The following is a 24,439-nucleotide window of genomic DNA, read 5'->3' as shown; positions in this document are numbered from 1 at the left end:
TGCAGAGGGCCACCAGCAGATGGAGCTGTCTTAAACAAATCCACTTGGATAGTTAGCTGTAGATGACTTTATCAGTATGATTGTAGGACTTTGAGTTATTCTTTAGATTTATTTAAACTCTTATATTGTGCACAAGTGTTGAGCGACCCATAATTTCTCTGTACTTTTCATAAGAGCAGCCAGACTTTCAGCTAGTTTTTCTTTTTTTAAGAGCTCAAAGATATTGAAGAAACAGTTATTCAGCTTCATTCCCACTGATCTCGACTACAAACTGTTTCACTTTGCTTTCTGTTTAAAGCCTCGATGTTTAAAACGTTTCCCTGTGATCACATTTGCACCATCTGATTTCAAAGTTTGTTTCTTTTGGTCATTTAGTCCACAGAGTCCTTGGTGTTCTGAAAGGGACCTATAAATAAATGCATTATTATTAATAATAAAGTAGTTGTTGTACATGTACAGACCATAAATATGGAGTCCAGCTGTGTTTGATGCTGCTGGGCAGACTGACCACTGGGAACCTCTGAGCTCTGCTGGTCCACTCTGTGGAGGAACCATGAAGGATTAGATCAACACAGGATAAAGATCCAGGAGTTTCTGCTCAAATAACTTCATCTGAATCAAGTCTGTCAAGTTTTAGACTCTCAGATTCTGAAGATATATTTTCTGTTTTCTATGAACTTTCTTTCATCAGTGATGGAAGTGATGATGCTGCAGAAGCTCAGAGGAAACTTTGAGACTTCATCAAACTGATAAATTCAGTCACTGGAAGGTAAAACTGTGATGAACCATCAACTAATGCTCTCAGGAGGCCAAAGGTCCCTGAATGTAACTGTGCAGTAGATTCAACGAGTGTTTGAAACCTGACCACTTCCACATGTTTTCATTCTAACACAAGAAGTCCTTTTCTCATTGCTTTGATTTGAGTTTTCATTTGAGTTTTCTGAGTCTCGTATTTGGAGTCGAGTCTAATCAATGATCTGACAGAAGAACATTAAAAAGGATTTACCAGTGCTGTCAAAATTAACATGTAGGGTTAGGGGTTCATCTGTTATCATGATTAACATGATAAAAACCTTTAACACGACACATCTGGAGAGCAGAACGACTCAAAATCCCTGAAATGTTTCTATCAACGCACTTCGGGCAGTTTGTCCGAGTAGAGTTACCTTTGCACACGTGCAGATGTGCAGCACATCTGTTAGTGACGGCAGCTGAACCAATCAGCTCAATATGGAAGATGACAAACACACACTGACCTCTCGATGGAAAGTTTGAGCATTAAAAAAATAACAAGACGGACCAGCCGACCAACATGAAGGATTCTGCACATCGTGACAGAAGGAATTTTCTTTTCACCGAAGCACTTCCAGCTTAAAATATCACAACAATGCAAAACACTGATGACACAACTGCCAAGTGGACAAACTGCAGACCTGTTAGTGTTGTTAATAACATAGTTTTGGTTCCTCGTGTCAAAGACTTGAAGAAGAGTGACAGAGAGTGTTAGACTGCTGCAGGATCAGTGCCACCTCCACAGACCTGTGAAGAAAATGATTGTTTGACAGATGGGCTCAGATTCAGGATCAGCTGAGGAGTTTGTGGCTGACAGAATCCTGCAGGTACAGAGCAGAGCCCATCATTAGCATGCAGGACTGTCCCTGGGGGGGTCGGCTCATTCAGGAGGTTAATCAATGTTTACATGTTCAATAAACATGTTAAGTGTGTAAATTTGCCCTTTTCTCTCGAGTCTGTTTGCTCATGAAATGAACTTTGATTCGTTTACATTAAAAATGATGTTTAATGGTGATTAATCCAAATTAATCCACAGTAACCCTGTGATGAGTCTGATTAAACATTTTCATTAACAGCAGTAACATAGATTATATATTATTATATATTAGTGCACACTTAGCTTTTAGTATATATGTTTGTTACAAAGTTGTATTTACAGCAGAGAAGCTGAGTTAAAGACTGAAAACTATTCAAAGTCTCTTTGAATTGAAGCGTTTAACATTCTTTGTGTTTATTCTGCATTGACTTCATTATATGGTGTAAACGTCTGTTACAGGCTTAAATATAAAGTTGGAAAAATGTAACTGCAGCTATTGATCAAGTAATTGTGATTAATCAGGATTAATGACAGAAGATTGTGTCATTAATTAGTCATTTTTAATCTACTGACAGCACTAGTGTTCACTCTGGTGCCTCCAACTGTTTTACGCCCTTTCAACACCTTCGTGGTCAAAAGTGTACACGCACAAAATCTACAATAAAACCCTCACGCAGCAATAGGACAGACACACAATCCATTTATCTCTGTGTCTCAAACACACACACGTGTATTCAAAGCCTCGATTTGTTCATATTTCATCTGTTGTGTTTTTATCTTCAGCGTTTTCAGTGTTGCTGCATTTACACCAAAAATGTTTCCATTGATGAATCAGATTGATTTGAATGTGTTTCATCCATACAAATCCCTCCCTGGTGGTCACATGACTCTATAACATAACAGGAGTCATGTGACAAGAGTTTCATGCTGTAAAATGTCAAAATGGTTGAATGTGGTGGAGTAAAAATGTGAGATATCAGCTACTTTTCTTCAATATGAAATGTTTGCAGGGCCTGACAGGAAGTGGACGGACGCTCTGATCACTTCCTGTTTGCTGAAGTGGGTTTTCAGTTGTTTAGAAACCAAAGGCTTGTTTTAAAAGACAGTTTAAATGGGACTGAGGGAACGACGTGTTTGTAGTTTATATCCAACAACATCAAGCAGTTTAATCAAAGAGTTCCTGTTGCTAACAGCTCACCTCTCTGCAGCAGACACAGGCTGGGATTTAAATTCAATGGGAAGATCTTTAGACCCGTCACTCTGTAAGGACACAGAGCTGGGTGGAGGTCCAGGCTGGTCCCTGTGAATAATGATGGAGCAGTGATGTGAGTGCTGAGCTGTGACATGGAGAAGAGTCATGGACAGTTAGAGATGGTCATCTCACCTCTGAGCTTTGGTCTGGCTCTCATGTTCCCCACACAGAGTGCTTTTAGAGGGAGGGGCTCCCTCCTCTCTGTCCTCACACTGATCCATGCTGCTCAATTCACATCAGCTCACACACACTTTCTACCTGCAGAGGAAACACAAATCATTCATGTGCACATCAGCTGAAATCCTCCTTTCATCATGTGTGCTGTCCAAATATCAGCTGCTTCTTTCCTGCTTCATCTCAGTGTCAGCTGGATGCAGTCAGACAGCAGTGTGAGGCAGAGGAAGCTGCCATCAGCTGCTCTGCTATCAGTCCACTAGATGGAGCCTGAAGCACACACGATGCATTCACTGACACACACTGATTCACTGTGACTGGAAGCTTCAGTCAGTCCAACACGTGTGAACAACATTTTAAACATTTCAGCTGATCCAGGATTCAAAGAGGATCAGCAGAGTTAAAGCTTCACACTAATTCTTGCTGCTGAGTTTGCAGAGAACTGCACACACACTGATTCACTGCTAATGAGAAGCTTCTTCCATCCAGTAATTCATCATCCATCAGCTCTGCTGCTGCTCTCAGTCCTGGACTCTGATCACACACTAAAAGCAACTTTTTAACTCGTGTCTGTAAGAACTCTTAGTGTTAGCTTAGTGTTAGCTTAGTGTTAGCTTAGTGTTAGCTTAGCGTTAGCATGCTGTGTGCTAGCTTAGCGTCAGAGCTCTGCAGGTGTCTCGTGTGTAATTATTAATCACAGTGAGAGTAAAGGAGGTAAAGGGCTGTGACGTCATCACGTACGCTGCGTCCTCTGTGGGCTCTGAGTGAACTCAAAGTACAAACTACAAGTACACAAACACGAACGTAGCTCAGAGTGGCGGACACACTCGGCCTCGTTGGTCCAGCTGTGAGTCCGTTACCGTGAACTATGGAGCGGCAGATTTGTGCTGAACTAAGCTGCACACAGCTGATGTTAGCCAGGAAACATTACACACTGACTTTAATGGAGAGACCGGAAATACAAACACACACAGTTTGTTGTGTGAAGAAATCAAACACGAGCTGAACAAACAGTAAAGTTCCTAAAGACAAACTGTTAAAGGAGGAAACAAAGCAAACTTACAGTTTCTTCACACACCAACAACAAGCTCCACTCCACACCTGGACACTAAACACGGACACACAGGTGAGCTGCTTCCTGGAAGGAGGCGGGGCTCCACCTGAAACTCAGCACAGGTGGGAGGGGCTCAGCTCTGTGTGTGCTGATGTGTTAACTTTAAAAATATGCCGTCTGACTGCTCAGACTGAGTCAGAGTAAAGTTCACATGCTGACGTGTGGAGACATGAAACCTTGTTGTAGCTGCAGGTGTGAACACACTGATCCCAGATCAGCTCTGCTGTATTTGTAACATGAACATTTCTGCTGCAAAGCTTCAAATGTTCAGCATGTTTCTCTGTTTCCAGTCTATAGATCCAGTCACACTTTCTACCTTCACCTGTGCAGTAAAGACTGAGAGCAGAGCTGAAAGCAAGCGTCCAATCAGTGAGCAGCATCAACACCTGAGCTTCATTCAGACTCTGTTATTGAAGATGTTGTTGGTACAAAGTTCATCTGCTGCTCACATGAATCCATGAAAGATTTATTTCACTGAATGTTTCTTCAAAGCTCATTTCAACCTGTTGAAGTCATGAATGAAAGTGCAGACTGAGAGTGGATCACATGATGTTTGAGGTGTGTCATGTGACATGTTCAGTATTGTCACACATGTCTAGATTGTCCCTGATATCATAACTGCTCAAACACTGATGATTATATTTGAAGAATTATTCCTGATGGCAGCAAAGTTTGAATGGAGCTCTCTGTCTGTGCTGATTTGTCGCCCTCTGGAGGTCAAAGCACAAACTGCATGATGTCACTGTAACCACCACAGAGACAGGAAGTGTTTTTATGACTGAAACACTGAAATGATGCTAACGGCTGTCGTTAGGCTCACTGACAGCAGTGCTGATGTGTTCATGTCAAACACTGGCTCAGGTCAGACTCCTTCATCCTTCTCCAGCGTGAGGCCGCCCTCAGACCCACAGGAGCTCTGACCTTTGACCTCCTGACCCTAACCATTTTAGTCTTGTTGCATCTTTAAATGCAAATCCATCCAAACTGTAGCCGAGCAAAAGAAGCTGGAAGTTGTTCTATGAATGATGTTGTTGAAGGAGCTTGGAAAGAAAAGCGTCTGGACTTCTTTAAGTTGCTTGAAGAGGGACATGGACGTCTTGACGCCCACTCACATCCTGGGACATTTGATCACAGGAAATCACATGATAGCGTGGGGCTAGATCTCACAATGGGTTCACCCAAGACACGAGTAGTTCTTTATGTTTCTCGTGCACGGGAGAGACCTGGACCAATGCCGTTCCTTCGCTTGACCACAGTTGCTCTCGTCCGTTCCCTCGTAACACTGTTCTTTTATTGAGGTTACATGAACATACATAGGTTCATTAACATACACGTGAACAAAGGTACCAGTCTGTATGTTATGTAGGTGTGTGTGTGTGTGTGTGTGTGTGTGTGTGTGTGTGTGTGTGTGTGTGTGTGTGTGTGTGTGTGTGTGTGTGTGGAGTCAGAGTGTGACCCCATAAACGACTTCCCTAAACCTGCTGGTCTGGAAGTCCAGCAGTTCATCTAAACAAAAGGCACTTAGACTAAAACAGACATCCTACCACAAAACAATAAGAAGGTAGCACCTCTCCCATGATCCCAGGACGTGGGTGTGAATGCCAGAACACTCTGGAGTCACACAAAGTCTTTAAAGACTACTATCATTACACAATTGGTTCTACACCTCTAAGCATATATGGTTAGATATTCCCCAATAACAATGACAATGATAAAATATAAATCCAACAATGGTTTTCAGGGTTTTTATCGTTAACTTCGTTTCCCTGGGTCTTTCCCGTGTTGTAGTCGTGTGTCTTATTTTGAAAGAAATGTTTACGCGTTACCATAGTGACCAGAGAGCATTAAGGGTGCAGACAGGTGCATCCAACAACATTTTATTTTCCCTTATTTGATTTATGGACCTAACTGTATGAACTGGACTTTGGCTTTAATGCTGCTCCTCTTCATCATTGCTGTGTTGCATTTCCATCATTCTGCTGCTGGATTCACTGCAGGCTTTAACAAACACTCCTTTGGGTCCAGGCCCAGCCACGTGTTTGTAAGCTGCTGTGCTCCTCACAAATAAAGCCTGAAGCAGCTCAGACTGTTAGAAGCAGCACTGAGCCCTGTTACAGTTATAGTGTTAGAGCAGCGGCTGCAGCCTACAGCATTTAAACTAGCTGACAGTAAACACATCAGTCCAGATGTTACCACATTACTTTGTGATGCTGAGAGTTAAAGGAGACTGGCTGATTAAAATCCCATTCCTTACATCACCGTCCTCTGCTCTGACTGCTTTCATTTAATCACAATCAGAATACTTTTTTGATCCCCAGGGGAAATTATTTAGGTTACAGTGCTGCAGCACAAACAGGAACAAAGACACAACACACTAAGTAAGAAATAGCACAATATACACAATATATACATGCATACATATGAGTCACTTATAAGTAACATGTGAGTGCTGGGGTCTATGACAGCAGGCAGGTCTGTATTTATGTCCAGGCTGACATGAACAGCTAGTAGTTCAGGGTTCAACACTCAGGAAAGTGTGTGACCTTCCACACTGACAGAAGATGCTAAACATGACTTTAAACTGTTGTTTGTTAAAGCCTCACAGATCTGAGAGCAGGGCTCAGTGGGTACATGAGCCTTTATACATGAAGGCTTTCTGTTTCCAGGAGAGGAAACATGTGATCCAGCTGTGTTTGGTCACATGGATCTGCTCTGCATGGATCACCTGACTAAAACATGTTGTTATTATTGTTCTTACAGTCTTAAATCGGTACATCAGGCGGGTCACATGACACCCGGGGGTGACAGCAACATCTTTCCTCTTTAGAAAGCTGCTCTCTGTCCCAGGAGCTGTTGTCACAGTAACAGCAGGAACAGGAAGTCACATGCTCTCTGCTCTGTGATTGGCTGCTTCTTATCTCAGCTTCCTGCAGAGGGTGGGGTCTGCTGATAACGCACACCAACAGAAGTGTGACTTTCACTTCCTGTTTATTGCTGTTGTTCTTAAAGCTCTCAGGTGATGCTGCAGCGCCCCCTGCTGACACAAACTCCTCCCTCTGTCTCAGAGGTCACAGGTCAGCCTGCTGCAGAGGGTCTGCCTGTTCATGGACTTCCTGTTACAGAGACGGGTCTCAGCGTCAACACTAGTTTCTGATTGGACGGTGTGGAAAATGTTACGAGTTCAAAATATTGGGGATGGAGACAAGAGAAAAACCACAATAACAACACTGGTCCGGTCGGGTTGAGTCAAACGATGATTTTAATGATCACACACGTGGGAGATGGACACTGATGCAGACAGCCTCTGATCTCAAAATGGTGGAGTATTGCTCAAACTCTTATAGCCTCTGGTGCCTCCACCTTATCATAAAAGCCTAAACATTCACATGCTTTCTCTCACACGGCGCCTAAGCTACGACCTTGGCTCCCTGTTTATTTGCTCCTGCTGAGATGGGGCAGAAAACTCCAGCATGTTCTCTTCTAATCAGACAAATAAGGCGATGACTTTCTGCAAACAGTATTTCTTATAACTCAGCAGTATAATGCATCATAAAACAATATCATTCATTCACAACAAGTCAGCAGTTTAATGTAATGCAAATCAGTTTAACTAATGCAATAGTTATCAGCTTCTTCTAATTCAGGAGAATAATGCAAACTAAAACTACATAATAATTCACAATCTTTAATTAGGGGTATAACATGGCATAAAATAATATTATAATCTAAGAAAACCCAGCTTCCTCCAGCCGAGTGATGTGTGGATTCATCACTCTCTGTGGATCAGTGTAAGTCTATGTGTAGGTCAGCTGCAGGACTTGTTTGACCTTTGACCCTGGCAGACAGAGCTGGTTACTGCTGTGTGACTCCTGCCGTCGCTCCACTTTAAATTTTACTTAAAATAAGTCCTGACATGGCCCCGCCCCCTCTGACCTGCTGCTCCTGGATGTGCTGAGGACACAGCGGAGGCTCAGAGGGGGCGGGGCTTTATGAGGTGCCGTAAGGGACATTATTACTGAAATGCTCTCACACACACTACTGAAATGCTCTCACACACACTACTGAAACGCTCTCACACACACTACTGAAACGCTCTCACACACACTACTGAAACGCTCTCACACACACTACTGAAATTTTACCTCTCACACACACTACTGAAACGCTCTCACACACACTACTGAAACGCTCTCACACACACTACTGAAATGCTCTCACACACACTACTGAAACGCTCTCACACACACTACTGAAATTTTACCTCTCACACACACTACTGAAACGCTCTCACACACACTACTGAAACGCTCTCACACACACAACTGAAACGCTCTCACACACACAACTGAAACGCTCTCACACACACTACTGAAATTTTACCTCTCACACACACTACTGAAACGCTCTCACACACACTACTGAAATTTTACCTCTCACACACACTACTGAAACGCTCTCACACACACTACTGAAACGCTCTCACACACACAACTGAAACGCTCTCACACACACAACTGAAACGCTCTCACACACACTACTGAAATGCTCTCACACACACTACTGAAACGCTCTCACACACACTACTGAAATTTTACCTCTCACACACACTACTGAAACGCTCTCACACACACTACTGAAACGCTCTCACACACACTACTGAAATTTTACCTCTCACACACACTACTGAAACGCTCTCACACACACTACTGAAACGCTCTCACACACACTACTGAAACGCTCTCACACACACTACTGAAATTTTACCTCTCACATACACAACTGAAACGCTCTCACACACACTACTGAAACGCTGTCACACACACTACTGAAATTTTACCTCTCACACACACTACTGAAACGCTCTCACACACACTACTGAAATTTTACCTCTCACACACACAACTGAAACGCTCTCACACACACTACTGAAACGCTCTCACACACACTACTGAAACGCTCTCACACACACTACTGAAATGCTCTCACACACACTACTGAAACGCTCTCACACACACTACTGAAATGCTCTCACACACACTACTGAAATGCTCTCACACACACTACTGAAACGCTCTCACACACACTACTGAAAATCCAAGGCATTTCAGTTAAACAGGAAGGCGTTTCAGTTGAACAGGAAGGCATTTCAGTTAAACAGGAAGGCGTTTCAGTTGAACAAGAAGGCATTTCAGTTAAATAGAAGGGCGTTTCAGTTAAACAGGAAGGCATTTCAGTTGAACAGGAAGGAGTTTTAGATGAACAGGAAGTTGTGTCCAGACCAGGAAAGTGAAGGAAAAAGTGGTACACTTCAAACCACTACACAGATGTCTACTCAGCAACCTGCTAGTAGCCTAAGTGAAGCAGCCGCATTACTCAACAGTATATTATCCTCAGCAGAGACCATCAGAACTTTGTCAAATGCCACAGTCGTGGGGCAGCAACCTGTTGCAAGTACCAGTGTGGACGGACTGGATAGTCACTTAACATCCCTCTTTCCCTCACGTCAACGTAGCAGCTTGCCCATGCCAGCGACATCTACAGTCAGGAGAGAATGTGCACCTGCACCACGTTATCAAACTCGGCAATGCTTCGGCAGCTGGACATCAGGCACCAGAAGAAAAAGGTAGTTACAAAGTTTAATGAGTTTGTATTCACTTGCCTGAAATGGGGCCATATGTAATAGTCTGATATTTAATAATATACTGCAGGGCTCGCAAAATCGCTAGCCCGACGTCCCGGGGCTAGCGATTTTTCCAGGCTACCAAAATCTATCTCTGCCCTGCCCGTCGGGCTATCGTAGGAAGGAAAAATATATGTCTATGCTTTTGCATTCTTTCGGAAATGTAGCTGGGTAATTATGTCATTGGCATCGGTGAGCCACTGTCAATATGTGACATATTGAAATCGCGTTTGAATTTGCGCTTGTTTTTTGCTTTCACTTTGCAATTATGTGTTATGCAACTGTGTATAGAGAGCGACAGCACTGATTGGTGAGTGATGATAATTTGCGCACCAATTCCTCTGACATCGTCTTATCAATCGTTAGCTTACTATGCAAACATGACAAGTGAAATCTCCCGCAGCTTAAACATGTGAGAGGTTGATTGCGCAGAGAATCGCTGAGCGTTATGTGTGTGTGTGTGTGTGTGTGTGTGTGTGTGTGTGTGTGTGTGTGTGTGTGTGTGTGTGTGTGTGTGTGTGTGTGTGTGTGTAAAAACAGCAGGATTTATATTTTAGTTCTGCTGAGCCAAATAAGACAGGTCAGGGTGAAGAAGTGACAGCCAAAGAAAAACTTACCACAAAACGGAAAAGTTATGACAAATCAGACTATAAGGCAAAAAGAAAGTGCAGCTTTATGGTTTCATGGACAAAATAATTTCTGTGGCTGCAATATGACAAGCTAAATAACCAGGGCTGCACATAAGTGGTCCGCAGGTGCGCATTCGCTGTCAAAACAAAAGACACGCACAAGATAAGAAGTTGCAACGCGTGTTTGCGTACATAGGATTTTCTGGAGGAGGACAGACATTTGTTTAGAACTCTTAAAGATGTCGAAGAAGCTCCTTTAAGCAATTACTTTGGTTTTCCTCCACCTCCAAAGAAATGTCAGAAGGAGTCCGAACCACAAAAGAAGCACGTATTCTCGGAAAAGTATAAAAAAAAGTATATAAAATTAACCCTTATGTTTGCCTAACTACAACAATTTTGTCTATGAAAGCATTCTGTGTAGGGGTTTGGATAGTGTTCTGCTGTCTGCATCTCAGTATTATTAGTTATCACTTGCTGTTGTTTATGGTATCTAATATTTATATTTCAGAGCTATGGCCCAGCAGCATGACCATTTCAACAAAGATGTTATACTACTTCCAACTCCATCATGGGGAGTAGTGTGCAAACAAGGTTCAAAATTATGGTTACACAAACATGGGCACATCCTCAGTGCTTTTGAATTCCAGAAGACCTGGGACAACCAAACTGTCGTGAAACACCTCAAGGAAAGCTTTGGTGAACGCCTTCCAGAGGATGTCAGGTAAAATACTATTGTTTATTGTTACTGTGTGTATTCATGTAATGACTTGTACTTAAAGATAATATACCAAAGTAAAGAAGTTTAAAATATTATTCATCATTATAAAAACATATGACTATACCAGTAGAATTTAAGTCATAAAAGCATACACACAAACAGAACAATATATAATAAAATATTTAACTAATACTTAAAATATTTAACTAATTAGCAATTGCTGTTGTCCCTATTTATTTTTTGTAGCCTCGAGTTTCTAATGGCTTGTGGCAATAAGCTGGTGTCTCCAAAGCTCCAAGTTGTTCAGGAGCTGAATGGGATGCTGATCCTAAAGGTTTTTAAAACCAAAGCCCTCTATGTAAGGCCATCAAGGACACTTTTAGTAAGTTACTAAAAGAATGAAAAGTAATCATGATTTGGGAAAAAACATGTCAACAATTGGGCTTCTAACAAAATAGAATATATTTATTTAAAACAAGTGTTTGGGAGCAATCAATATGGATATTTCTTATTTTAATCTTTTTAAGATAAGCTATAATTACTTGCTTTTGATATATGTTTTTGGTCTTTTTCTGTTGAAGAGTGAATCAGATGAAGACAAAGATCCTTCCCACATCAGCTCCAAATCAGCATTAAGCAGTTGTGCAACTGATAAGGACAGTGACAATGATTGTTTTGAAGTTGATAGTTCAAAAATCCAACAAGACATGAGCAGCCAAGTCACTACAAGGTTAAGAAGTCATGTTAAAGGTGATAACCCTGGCACTAGCAGTGATGAAGAAGATGATACTGGGACCAACTGTATTCGAAGGAGTGTTGGTAAAAGGCAACGAGCAAAGCAAGGAAGTGATGGGAACAGCATTTGTGATGAAGGCTACATGGCAAGAAGTGATGACAAACCTAGCACAAGCAGTCACAGCAGAGATTTCAATGCAAGAAGTGAAGACATCCCTGCCATGAGCGTTAATGATGAAGATTATTCTTCATATTTAACTCTCGTGGCATCGCTTTCTGGCGATTCTTCAGATGATGAGGATTTAAATCAAGCTATAATTGCGAGCTTGGAGAATCAGATGTGAGTAACAAACATACAGAATTTGAGTTTGAGACATAATTTGGGCTTTCCAGAATTGTCAAATCAATATAAACCTTTAAAGCTTTAACTCTCTATGATCAGTGTGACACATATTCTCAAATTCTGTAACATGACTACATGGCTGATATATTTTATTTTCTGTTTTATTTTCTTTTTTTAGTGCAGAAAAAGTCCCTGTTCAAGAGATACTGCTGGAACTATCAAGCAAAATTAGCACAAAACAGCAGTGCAAATTTAATATAAATCGCTCTGCTGTGTGGGAGGGAGCCTTGCGTGGTTTTCAAAGGCTATCTTATGATCCCAACTTGATGATCTGTGTGAAATTCTCAGATGATATGGGGAAAAATGAGGAAGGGGTTGATTTAGGTGGGCCAAGGAGGGAATTCTTGAGACTATTGATGGACACCATTGCCAGGTCAGCCATGTTTGAGGGGAAAGAAAACTGCAAGAACTTGGCTCTTGACAGTACTGGTAATTACCTATTTTTCTAAGATTAATAGTGGGAACTGTTTAACTGATATTTATTTTTACAGGCAACATTACTGACAATTTTGCTTTTCCTTTTATTCTGTTGCTTTGCAGCTCTCAGAGGGGACTGGTACTACATCTCTGGGAGAGCCATTGCAGTGAGCTTGGTACATGGTGGTCCACCACCTAACTTTCTGTCACCAACAGTATTTTCCCTTCTGGTTGGAAATTCAGCAAATCCAGCCCTGGAAGACATAGCTGACCTGGAACTCTTTGAAAAAGTCCGAAAGGTCTCTATATGTTTATTTTATAAATCTTATAGTGAATTGAAAATAGTTTGTGTTCCAGTTTTCTTTTGCAGGGAATGTTTATCCGGATCAGTCTGGCCATTGCTGAATGCCAAGTTTTTATATTTTGCTGCTATATTAAACTAAGATTCAGTAGATAAGGGTAGACGAAAGAGTATATTTTATCATTTTTTTAAGCACATTGTAAACATATTAAAAAAATATGTGTAGTCATTTGACTTCCAATGTACGCGCGGGCATATTGTGATTGTGTAGACCACTGGTGGCTGGGTTCCTTCTAATAGGTTATAAGACTACTGAGTAACTTCCATAACAAGCCCTTCCTCTGCTCTTTGTGATGCTAGATATCTCAAAGTACAACCCTTGAGGACCTTGAAAAGTCAAAAGAACCTCTGCTTGATTACTTGGCCAATGCAGGATGCCTGAGGCCTATGCGTTCACTAAGAGACAGGGATCTGCTGGTACATGATATTGTCATGTTTCAGGTCATCCACAGGGTTCAAGGTCCATTTCAAAGGTATTTTGGTATTCTGTGTTTTTCAGATTAATTAAAATGTGATAAAAATCTTACCTATTAATCAAAATGGCCAGTTAATAACCTAGTATAACTGATTGTGCCAAATTGATAATATACAATTAACTTAGAAGCATGAAATTGCAGAATTATTGAATAAAATTTCTTTGTGCTGTTTATCCAGATTTTGTGAAGGTCTGAAAACTCTTGGGGTTCTCGAGAAAATGAGGAGGCATCCAGACAGTTTTCGCCCGCTGTTCTGCTATGAGCCACATATGCTGACTGCTGACCAGGTGGATGATCTTTTCAACATTCATCTATCTCCAGAAGGAAGCAACAGAAGAGCTGCTGAGGAGACAGTTGTTACCTTCTGGAGAGACTATCTCCAAGATGCAGAAGGTAATTGTCACTTTAGTGCACAATAAATAGATGTAACGATTTATAGGTTAGCATTTCTGAAATCTTTATTTTAAATAACATACTCATATAACAATAACACCACATTACCCTCTTGGTTGTAGTAACATTTTTACATAGTTCTTTGAGACTATTGAAAGATGAAAAGCATGCTCTATAGTCATTGCAATAACAGTCATTAAGATTCTTGCTTTAGATTTGTACTCACTGACAATTTATGTTGGCCAAATGAAATAACCTTTTAACACTTTTTTCCTTCTCTGTTTTATGCAGAAGAAGAAGGACCTTCCAAATTACAGAAGATATTGGCCTTTGCAACTGGAGCAACTGCGGTGCCACCTATTGGCTTTTCCCCAACACCCTCGATTGAGTTCATTCATAGAGGAGACGATGACTTCTCTTCTACACCAATTTTCCCTCTTGCCAACACGTGTGTTAACTGCATTAGGCTGCCACTGCATGTTTCATACCAGCTGTTCAAGGAGAAGTTTGATTTTGCATTAGGTAACACTTACGGCTTTGGCAGGGTATGAACACATTATGCTGGAGGAGTTTGCGTGTTTCTCTTTTGTATTGGTCTCTCTTTTGATTCAAAGTGAGTATTGAGTATTAACTTGTTAAGGTTTTAATATTTCCAAATTTACCTGCTTCAGTCAAATTGATGTTTTAAGATGTAGTTTCGATCACATATGTTTTAAGACATCAATTTGACAAGAAGTGATTGTTCTTCAGGATTCATACAGGTAGATACCAATTGTTTAACAGCACGTCAGAAGTTAATTTAGATTGTTGAGTTTGAATATACAAAATTTGTGTCACTTTACTCATTTCATGTGTATGTCCATCGGTTTTTGATTTGGTTGTCTTTGTGTCTGTTTATTCTTCTGCCTGTGTCAGTTTCTGTTTGACAAAAGAGCTGTCATTTTATCATTTTAAAGAAAATGGTTTCAATATGTTAGTTTCGATCACATATGTTTTCTGAAATGTTTTTTTTATATATCTTTTTTTTATTTTTTGCAAAATATTTTATTTAATGTAGAAGGTGTAAAAGTGAAGAAAACACATCTATTCCATGATTTCCATCATTTTCTAATGGATTCACTTGTTGAATTATGTTCATTGCAGTCTCATTTATGTTGATGTCAATAGCTGGAATATTGACATTATTGTTTGTTTGAAGTTCTGGTAATGGCCCTTCTTCATCAACGCCATAATAGTTATCAACATGAAAAATGTCATTTATAAACGACAGGATTCCCACATTGTTTGTGACACCTGTATGCCACAGCTGAAGAGGGGTCTGTCCTCCTTGTGTAGAGAGACCATGGTTGTTCCACTGATTGACAAATTCTGTTAATGCTCTTTCAATCCTTGGCAAATAAACATAATGCAGACAAAAAAGATGTAGCTCATTCAGTGAATCCAACATACCCTGTTCTTCCATAAAGTTAAAGATATTTATAAAGTGTCTTGATACAACTCTGTTGAGTTCTGCCCACAGTCTTTCAATTCTTTGGTTATGTACTGAAACACCTGTAATAACACTGCCTACTCCTCTTCTCTGTAACATAAAACGAGCAACCTGTATATTTTCCATACCATGATCACACCTGACCCTTAAGGGCAAACCAAAGTTTTGTATTCCTTCCAAAAATAATGACAAGACACTTGAGGCTCTGTTATTGGATAAGCAACGTAAGTATATGATAGTTCGGCTGAAGCCATCAACACAGCCATGCAGGACCAAGCGCCATCTAATCAATCAAAATGCCTGTTGAGAGATCAGAAAGCATTACTACAGTTCCACATGTTTGTTCATATTATTTAGTAGTGAATTCCTGACCCTGTACTTAAACAAAAACTAGAGGTTTCATTTTGTACATTTACTTCAACAACAGCACACCTCTGTCTCTCACACACACACACACACACACGTGCACACACATACACACAGTGGCATAAAATGTCTTTTTCCACACTACGTTTACCTGGCACAATTGATGTTAGAGATTAAAATTGTGATGTAAAATAAAGGATTAAACAACTCAACAGTATATACATTAGACAACATCTAAATTGATGTACTATGAATCCCCCAAATATTTAACATACTTATATCAATTTCAGTTTTTTTGGTTATTGTTATTTTTTTATTATTATTATCTTATGCTGATCATATAGATTAACTTCAGTAATGTTTTGAATGAAGGACCATTAATTTTGATGTATTGTGTTAATACTTTTAAACACAAGGCCTGATCATTTGTTTCAAACCAGTGAACTTACCATAAGTGGTTGGGGGCCTGAACACTATAGATCCTTCGCCTTATCGCATGACGACGTCTAAATGCACGTCCAATAGGATCCACTTCCTGTAGACTTTGTCTGACCCTCCAACGTTGAACTCTTAAGCCACGAGATCTCAGACTTCCAAGAATGTATACTTCCCCTGCATTTGGAGTGTTCTGTAGGATATCCGTCACAAGGCCATTCAGTTCTTGATTTGAAATATCCACATAGCTTAATGGCTCAACTCCCAAAGTTTGTCTGTGTCTGTACAGGGTTCTTCGACTTATTCCAAAGCATGATGCAATTCTCTGCCATGTCATACCAATGGAAACAAAGTGAGAAATCTGTTCAGCAGATATAGTGTATCGTGGCCGACCTGGATGACCACTCAAGGTGGTTGGGGGTAACAATCTGTGGGTCACATAAGCAGATCTCTGTCTAGCATCATATTCATGTAGCAAGCTGCAAAAGCATCTATACAAGGATTGTAGTAGGTTGGTGGCAACCCTATTATTGGGATCATATCGAGATACAGCAGCAAGAAATTCTGATAGAGTTCGTGTATGATCATCTAGCTCTCTATAAAGCCGCTCTTGTCTGATATTGTCCGAATTTTCATTTTGGAGCGCCCCAATACATTGCAGAGCACAAGTAAAAAATCTTTCAACATCTTCTTCATTGGTTCTCACCTCAAAAAACAAAGAAAGTATGTAAAAAATGACAAGGATCTGATGTAATTTCATTGTAGATGAGGTACTGTCAGACACAGTCTTTCCAGATTATACGGGCAGCTAGCATAGCCAGGATGCCCCGACTTGTTGCAATAGGCTGCTACCCTACAACAATGTTTGGATAGTCACTGATGAAGGCAAAATATTTTTCAATTATACCTCTAACAGACTGTTGTCGACGTCACCGCGGTGTTAGCTGTGCATTAATGTGTTATTTGTTTTTCCTCACCTTCCTGTGCAGCTAAAATGCCTTCCTGTTCAATTGAAATCCTCTTGGTTTTCATTAGTGTGTGTGAGAGCGTTTCAGTTGTGTGTGTGAGAGCGATTCAGTAGTGTGTGTGAGAGCGTTTCAGTAGTTTGTGTGAGAGCGTTTCAGTTGTGTGTGTGAGAGGTAAAATTTCAGTAGTGTGTGTGAGAGCGTTTCAGTTGTGTGTGTGAGAGCGTTTCAGTAGTGTGTGTGAGAGCATTTCAGTAGTGTGTGTGAGAGCGTTTCAGTAGTGTGTGTGAGAGGTAAAATTTCAGTAGTGTGTGTGAGAGCATTTCAGTAGTGTGTGTGAGAGCGTTTCAGTAGTGTGTGTGAGAGCATTTCAGTAGTGTGTGTGAGAGGTAAAATTTCAGTAGTGTGTGTGAGAGCGTTTCAGTAGTGTGTGTGAGAGCGTTTCAGTTGTGTGTGTGAGAGCGTTTCAGTAGTGTGTGTGAGAGCGTTTCAGTAGTGTGTGTGAGAGCGTTTCAGTAGTGTGTGTGAGAGCGTTTCAGTAGTGTGTGTGAGAGCATTTCAGTAGTGTGTGTGAGAGCATTTCAGTAGTGTGTGTGAGAGCATTTCAGTAGTGTGTGTGAGAGGTAAAATTTCAGTAGTGTGTGTGAGAGCGTTTCAGTAGTGTGTGTGAGAGCATTTCAGTAGTGTGTGTGAGAGCATTTCAGTAGTGTGTGTGAGAGGTAAAATTTCAGTAGTGTGTGTGAGAGCGTTTCAGTAGTGTGTGTGAGAGCGTTTCAGTAGTGTGTGTGAGAGCATTTCAGTAGTGTGTGTGAGAGCATTTCAGTAGTGTGTGTGAGAGGTAAAATTTCAGTAGTGTGTGTGAGAGCGTTTCAGTAGTGTGTGTGAGAGCATTTCAGTAGTGTGTGTGAGAGCATTTCAGTAGTGTGTGTGAGAGGTAAAATTTCAGTAGTGTGTGTGAGAGCGTTTCAGTAGTGTGTGTGAGAGCGTTTCAGTAGTGTGTGTGAGAGCATTTCAGTAGTGTGTGTGAGAGCGTTTCAGTAGTGTGTGTGAGAGCATTTCAGTAGTGTGTGTGAGAGCATTTCAGTAGTGTGTGTGAGAGCGTTTCAGTAGTGTGTGTGAGAGCATTTCAGTAGTGTGTGTGAGAGCGTTTCAGTAGTGTGTGTGAGAGCATTTCAGTAGTGTGTGTGAGAGCATTTCAGTAGTGTGTGTGAGAGGTAAAATTTCAGTAGTGTGTGTGAGAGCATTTCAGTAGTGTGTGTGAGAGGTAAAATTTCAGTAGTGTGTGTGAGAGCGTTTCAGTAGTGTGTGTGAGAGCATTTCAGTAGTGTGTGTGAGAGGTAAAATTTCAGTAGTGTGTGTGAGAGCGTTTCAGTAGTGTGTGTGAGAGGTAAAATTTCAGTAGTGTGTGTGAGAGGTAAAATTTCAGTAGTGTGTGTGAGAGCGTTTCAGTAGTGTGTGTGAGAGGTAAAATTTCAGTAGTGTGTGTGAGAGGTAAAATTTCAGTAGTGTGTGTGAGAGCGTTTCAGTAGTGTGTGTGAGAGCGTTTCAGTAGTGTGTGTGAGAGCGTTTCAGTAGTGTGTGTGAGAGCATTTCAGTAGTGTGTGTGAGAGCATTTCAGTAGTGTGTGTGAGAGCATTTCAGTAGTGTGTGTGAGAGGTAAAATTTCAGTAGTGTGTGTGAGAGCATTTCAGTAGTGTGTGTGAGAGGTAAAATTTCAGTAGTGTGTGTGAGAGCATTTCAGTAGTGTGTGTGAGAGGTAAAATTTCAGTAGTGTGTGTGAGAGCGTTTCAGTAGTGTGTGTGAGAGCATTTCAGTAGTGTGTGTGAGAGCGTTTCAGTAGTGTGTGTGAGAGGTAAAATTTCAGTAGTGTGTGTGAGAGCGTTTCAGTAGTGTGTGTGAGAGCGTTTCAGTAGTGTGTGTGAGAGCATTTCAGTAGTGTGTGTGAGAGCATTTCAGTAGTGTGTGTGAGAGCATTTCAGTAGTGTGTGTGAGAGCATTTCAGTAGTGTGTGTGAGAGCATTTCAGTAGTGTGTGTGAGAGCGTTTCAGTAGTGTGTGTGAGAGCATTTCAGTAGTGTGTGTGAGAGCGTTTCAGTAGTGTGTGTGAGAGCGTTTCAGTAGTGTGTGTGAGAGCGTTTCAGTAGTGTGTGTGAGAGGTAAAATTTCAGTAGTGTGTGTGAGAGCGTTTCAGTAGTGTGTGTGAGAGCGTTTCAGTAGTGTGTGTGAGAGCGTTTCAGTTGTGTGTGTGAGAGCGTTTCAGTAGTGTGTGTGAGAGGTAAAATTTCAGTAGTGTGTGTGAGAGCGTTTCAGTAGTGTGTGTGAGAGCGTTTCAGTAGTGTGTGTGAGAGCATTTCAGTAGTGTGTGTGAGAGCGTTTCAGTAGTGTGTGTGAGAGGTAAAATTTCAGTAGTGTGTGTGAGAGCGTTTCAGTAGTGTGTGTGAGAGTGTTTCAGTAGTGTGTGTGAGAGCGTTTCAGTAGTGTGTGTGAGAGCATTTCAGTAGTGTGTGTGAGAGGTAAAATTTCAGTAGTGTGTGTGAGAGCGTTTCAGTAGTGTGTGTGAGAGCGTTTCAGTAGTGTGTGTGAGAGTGTTTCAGTAGTGTGTGTGAGAGCGTTTCAGTAGTGTGTGTGAGAGCGTTTCAGTAGTGTGTGTGAGAGCGTTTCAGTAGTGTGTGTGAGAGCGTTTCAGTAGTGTGTGTGAGAGCGTTTCAGTAGTGTGTGTGAGAGCATTTCAGTAGTGTGTGTGAGAGCGTTTCAGTAGTGTGTGTGAGAGCGTTTCAGTAGTGTGTGTGAGAGCGTTTCAGTAATAATGTCCCTTACGGCACCTCATAGGGCTTTTCCCGTGGCGGTAACCAAACTGCATTAGGTCACTGCACTGCCAGTGTTTAACCACACCTCTTCTGACTGACCTTTGACCTCTGACATGTTGATTCGATCCTTATTTAATGACGTCTTTTATCTAGTGATTTAATTCTGTGTATTTATATGTGATGGTGTTCCTGAGTTCAGCCTCAGCTGATATCCACAGACGCTCCTATTGGCTGGTTTTAAAAACACATTTTTCCATTAAAGAGACTCTTTTAAAAACACGTCTGCCTGAAATTCACATTTCATTTATTTTGGGGGATTTTAACAGAGAGATAGAACTTTATGAATCCCTCATGTTTATCCTCCAGGAAATCCAGTTTGTAGCAGCAGAACACCGACAAACTTTTACACAGCACAGAATTAGGATATCAAATAAAGGGGAATAAGAGAATATGAATATAAGCATAAATATGTACATATATACACAGACCTCACACAGAGACAGCAGCTACACTGTGTGTGGATGTGATCCACAGTCACAGCTGTGGGTTTCAGTCAGTGTGTCTCTAACTTCATGGTCACATTTCAAAGCTTATTGGAGCCAGAAGATGTTCAAGTAAAAGATTTATTGCTGTACTCGTCTACCAGGATAACAGGAGGTTCATAAAGCTGTGTCATACTTCAGCTTTACATCATGCAGTAGTAGTTTATTAAACCCCCCAAAATATGACTATCCAGAGTTGGGACCAGGAAGCAGAGTTGCAGTCTTACACGCCTCTCTGCAGCTTCTCTCCTCCTGCTACCCCCCAAAAACCCATCTCCATAGAGACTGTGTCAGCTCCCAAACAGACAAAAAACTAAAAACCAGCAACAAACAACTTAAACATAAACAATCACAAAGAAAGAACAATACAGTATCCACATCTGAACCAAAGAGTAAAACAGTGAAATGTGGATTATTAAACATTAGGTCTCTCTCCTCCAAGTCTCTGTTAGTACATGTTAGTAAAAACATTTCTGCATTTTACCCATATTTTATTTTTAACTCAAAATCAAAGATTCCAGATTCTCCTACATGTTGGTTTTGAATCAGATAGGACGACAGATTTCAGGTGGCCCTGTGTCTTTCTCTATTACATTTGCCACTGTGTAACTCAAAGTTATTTAAGGACTAGTTTATTTCAATGGATGAGTTTACTGACTGACGCGCAGAAGAAATAGTTCTTTATGGAGCCTAGATGGTGTGAATGATGAGACCAAAGACTGCAATATCTTGTACCAAAAATATATTGAATAAATGGAGGAAAGGGGAAATGGAACAAAATAATTAACACAACACACAACATAAATGCCCACAATTAAATAATAAATCAATGCTGTGATCTTTCTGTGCAAAAGTCCTTTTTGGTCCTCTTCTTTTTAAAGTTCACTTTTAAGGTATTCCTCCTTAGAGTCCAGCTTCATACAAATGGGGAAATATGTCCGTAATCCAAAGACGGCTAAGTGGGGGAAAGAGGGGAAACAAAGAATGGTCCTACCGGCTCGCCACTTCAATATGAAGAAGATTAATTCAAAGGGAGGGAACAAAACCTGACCTGTAGGTCAGAAAAACGTCCATTAGCACATCAAGTTCGATTCAGTTTATCGGTAAACAAATATATTTTTCTGCAAGCCTATGTAACAATGCAAATCATCATCAACCAATGTACAACAGTTAAATTATTAATTATCTTGGCTACGTAGCTTAATCTATACATTCCAGTAGCGTTCGCTACAAACAATACAAAAACAACAATAAAGGAAAACAGCTGTCTAACAGACAGCATAGCCGAATTCAAGGCAACACATAACAATAATCATTCAATCGCACTTTGTTTCAAAGTAAGCCCATTAAAATGCTTAAGTAAATAAAAGTGTTCAAAAACAGCGGTTTTTGAGCCGGAGTTCTGCTCGTGGTGGGAACGCCGCCGCACAAAGTCATTTTTTAATCGCGAAAACGATCGACTGGTTACTGACAACCAAAGGTTGTTTTTGGTAGATATTAAAGATCATGGGTGGGCGGGGCAAATGGAGCAGTTTTCTACAGTCGAGTAAAATTCCAGGAAAGAGCTGGGTGTGGCTTTCCTTTAAATCACATGATCAACAGCTTTAAGATGGAGGCAACTCGCTCAGTGTTTCCTGTTTCATTCTTAGACTGTGGCGATGGTAAGTAGCAGCTTTTCACTTGTTACCTGGCATCTTTTCAGCCACCAATGATAGTCATTGTATGTTATCAACATTTCACTAACTATGTTGTCTCTCATGTTTAAAATAGGCCGACCAAGAGCAAAATAGGTATGTCTGCAGACTCTGCTGTAGCCAAAGTTATCAGATCTCCTGTGTCTTTAAATCCCTAACTGCTCGATCATTATCATTTTAGAAGACAACAATTTCTCAAAGGAGGTTCAAAACTAATGCCTACAAGATTACCAAGAGGATGGTTCGGGGCTCTTACATGACTCCGGGAAGTCAACACTTGGTGGATGAGGTGTGTTACCTTTGACACTTTTAAGACAGTCCTGTTTATCACTACTAACAATAAGCAAATATGTTTTCACTCAACAGATCCTTCACAGCATGTTGTTTCTGGGCAAAATCAACAACATCCCCTTTTCTCCAGAAGAAATCTTCCCTAATCCTTTTGTTTTGGGTTCTTTAATGAGAAGATATCCCAGGCCTTTAAAGTTGTATTCGACTCAGCTTCCCAGGCGAAGTCCCTTCTCCTGTGTGCTCGACATGGTAAGATAACTCTTCTCACATTTTCAGTCAATCTGACAAACTTCCAGTTTTTAGGAAAGTATAATGCAAAGTGCTTTTTTACTGAGAAATCCAAAGAAAATCCATACTGTACCTTATACTTCAACATATGCTTCTAGCTATACTTCTCCACCAAACACAGAGACTGCAGGAGAGCTGGAGACTTGCTTCAGAATTTGTTAGTTCTAAATAATGTCTAACAGACTCATTATTGGAGATGCTTACAGTCTTCAAGGCGTATATGATGCTGTCACTGTGTAGCTGCTGGATCTGTTAAGCTCAAAGACTCTAAATTCAGCGTGTTTTGACAGCCCGGCATAGCAAAATAGAAAAAAAAAGGTCAATTAGCAAATTTAATTATAAATTAGTGAGAACAAAGATGGATTTTTGCTTATTGATTTAAAATTAAATAGATTTTTGTGACTTGTTTCACCCCCTATCTTAAAATGTCTAAACCAAAAGCATCCAATGGTCCTGCATAGTTAAACAAGTCAAGCAGCGAAACAAACATGTTGATCAACTTTCTATGAAAAACAACTATATAATCAGGTGCAACACTTTGACCAGATCTGTAACTGTTTTCAGATCGTCCTGCAAAATAACTCAGAGAATGAAGAGCAAATAAAGCAGAGTCTGCAAGATCTCCTCACAGACTTGGACTTAGAAGAGAATAATAAAAAAACAGCTTTCGTCTCGTCCACCATCTGCATTTCTCAAAAATCCCAAACCAACAAATCAGAAAGGTACTGCGGAGTCTCCATGTCCACCAAAGGTCCTAACGCTGGGAAAATTATGATTGCTGCCTCCTGTCTTAGCAAATGGCATAAATATGTATCTGGTGCGGTGATGACCTATTATCCAAACACAGTCCAGAAAGATTACTTTGATGGAACAATTGAAGTACCTGGAAATATCAGGTGGGAGGCTTTTTGTCTCCGTGATGGTGCCAGAATGAAGCCTTGCAGATCATGTAAGAATTTGTTTGGCTTGAACACAGAAGACCTCAGAGAGTGGCCATATGGTAACTGTGCTGAAGCTGAGAGCCTGAGCAATTTGCTTGAAAATGAGAGAGAAGTTGAAACGCATGTGGATGAATACTCAGCTGAAAAGGATAACAGGCAGAGAGCTGAGGATGAGGTTGGTAGGGTTCTTAGAACCGTGTTGCAAAGGATTCGGTTTAACTGGACAGGTGAATTTTACAACCCAGAACAAGAGTGAGATTTCATGAAATCATTTGCATTCATCATTCTGATAAATCAAAGATTCTCTGCTCTGACAGCATCTGTGTGGATTTTCTGTAATCACAGAGACGTGTATAAGCATGTTTACTTTCCATCTCCATGTAATTGTCACATTTAATAATTAAAACTGGCTTCTATGGGTTTTTGTTTGTTTGCTTACATATCTAGTGTTTAATGCAATGTGAAGCATTATCAGACAGCATTTATTGGGAAGAATCCCATGTTTATACTGGTCTGTACCCAGGGTACACAGAAAATAAAAACACATGTTTTCTTATTATGATCCCAAATATAATTTACTTAAGCAAAAGCACTACATGTGTAGTTATAATATTTATAGCAGTTACTGTTGAGCTTTAAATTTATCATCTTAAATGTTTAT

At 40.6% G+C, this 24,439-nt stretch overlaps 1 protein-coding gene and 2 long non-coding RNA genes across 4 annotated transcripts; 2 read left to right on the top strand and 1 right to left on the bottom strand.

Moving 5' to 3' along the window:
* Positions 1–366: 366 nt before the first annotated feature.
* On the bottom strand, positions 367–3,144 carry LOC143415879 (uncharacterized). The gene is made up of 3 exons (XR_013096304.1): positions 2,994–3,144; positions 2,808–2,909; positions 367–540 (listed from the first exon to the last, which is right to left on the bottom strand). It is a non-coding gene; the product is annotated as an uncharacterized LOC143415879 (long non-coding RNA).
* Positions 3,145–9,370: 6,226 nt separating this feature from the next.
* LOC143416031 (G2/M phase-specific E3 ubiquitin-protein ligase-like) lies at positions 9,371–14,628 on the top strand. Of its 2 annotated transcripts, XM_076881384.1 has the most exons (8): positions 9,371–9,772; positions 10,967–11,179; positions 11,758–12,251; positions 12,433–12,743; positions 12,855–13,030; positions 13,393–13,565; positions 13,747–13,961; positions 14,253–14,628. In XM_076881384.1, the coding sequence occupies exons 3-8, from the start codon at positions 11,884–11,886 to the stop codon at positions 14,510–14,512; spliced, it is 1,503 nt and encodes a 500-aa protein (XP_076737499.1). In that variant the 5' UTR covers positions 9,371–9,772; positions 10,967–11,179; positions 11,758–11,883; the 3' UTR covers positions 14,513–14,628. The 2 variants fall into 2 exon arrangements, with proteins under 2 accessions (XP_076737499.1, XP_076737498.1); XM_076881383.1 differs by lacking the exons at positions 9,371–9,772; positions 10,967–11,179 and adding an exon at positions 11,486–11,558.
* A 7,390-nt stretch (positions 14,629–22,018) lies between these two features.
* LOC112431927 (uncharacterized) lies at positions 22,019–23,725 on the top strand. Its single transcript, XR_013096373.1, has 4 exons — positions 22,019–22,354; positions 22,440–22,547; positions 22,625–22,798; positions 23,402–23,725. It is a non-coding gene; the product is annotated as an uncharacterized LOC112431927 (long non-coding RNA).
* Positions 23,726–24,439: the final 714 nt, after the last annotated feature.

This window comes from Maylandia zebra, unplaced genomic scaffold (assembly GCF_041146795.1).
Source record: "Maylandia zebra isolate NMK-2024a unplaced genomic scaffold, Mzebra_GT3a scaffold11, whole genome shotgun sequence".
NCBI lineage: Eukaryota > Metazoa > Chordata > Actinopteri > Cichliformes > Cichlidae > Maylandia > Maylandia zebra.
The sequence above is the reverse complement of the archived record's forward strand: the minus strand, read 5'-3'. Positions and strand labels throughout refer to the sequence as shown.

What these genes read in the sequence shown, in the direction of transcription:
- LOC143416031 (XM_076881383.1), top strand. Translation starts at nt 11,496, where the DNA reads ATGCTGATCCTAAAGGTTTTTAAAACCAAAGCCCTCTATGTAAGGCCA. An exon ending in CTTGGCTCTTGACAGTACTG is followed by an intron (nt 12,744 to 12,854) that starts GTAATTACCTAT and finishes GTTGCTTTGCAG; the next exon opens with CTCTCAGAGGGGACTGGTAC. An exon ending in CTATCTCCAAGATGCAGAAG is followed by an intron (nt 13,962 to 14,252) that starts GTAATTGTCACT and finishes TGTTTTATGCAG; the next exon opens with AAGAAGAAGGACCTTCCAAA.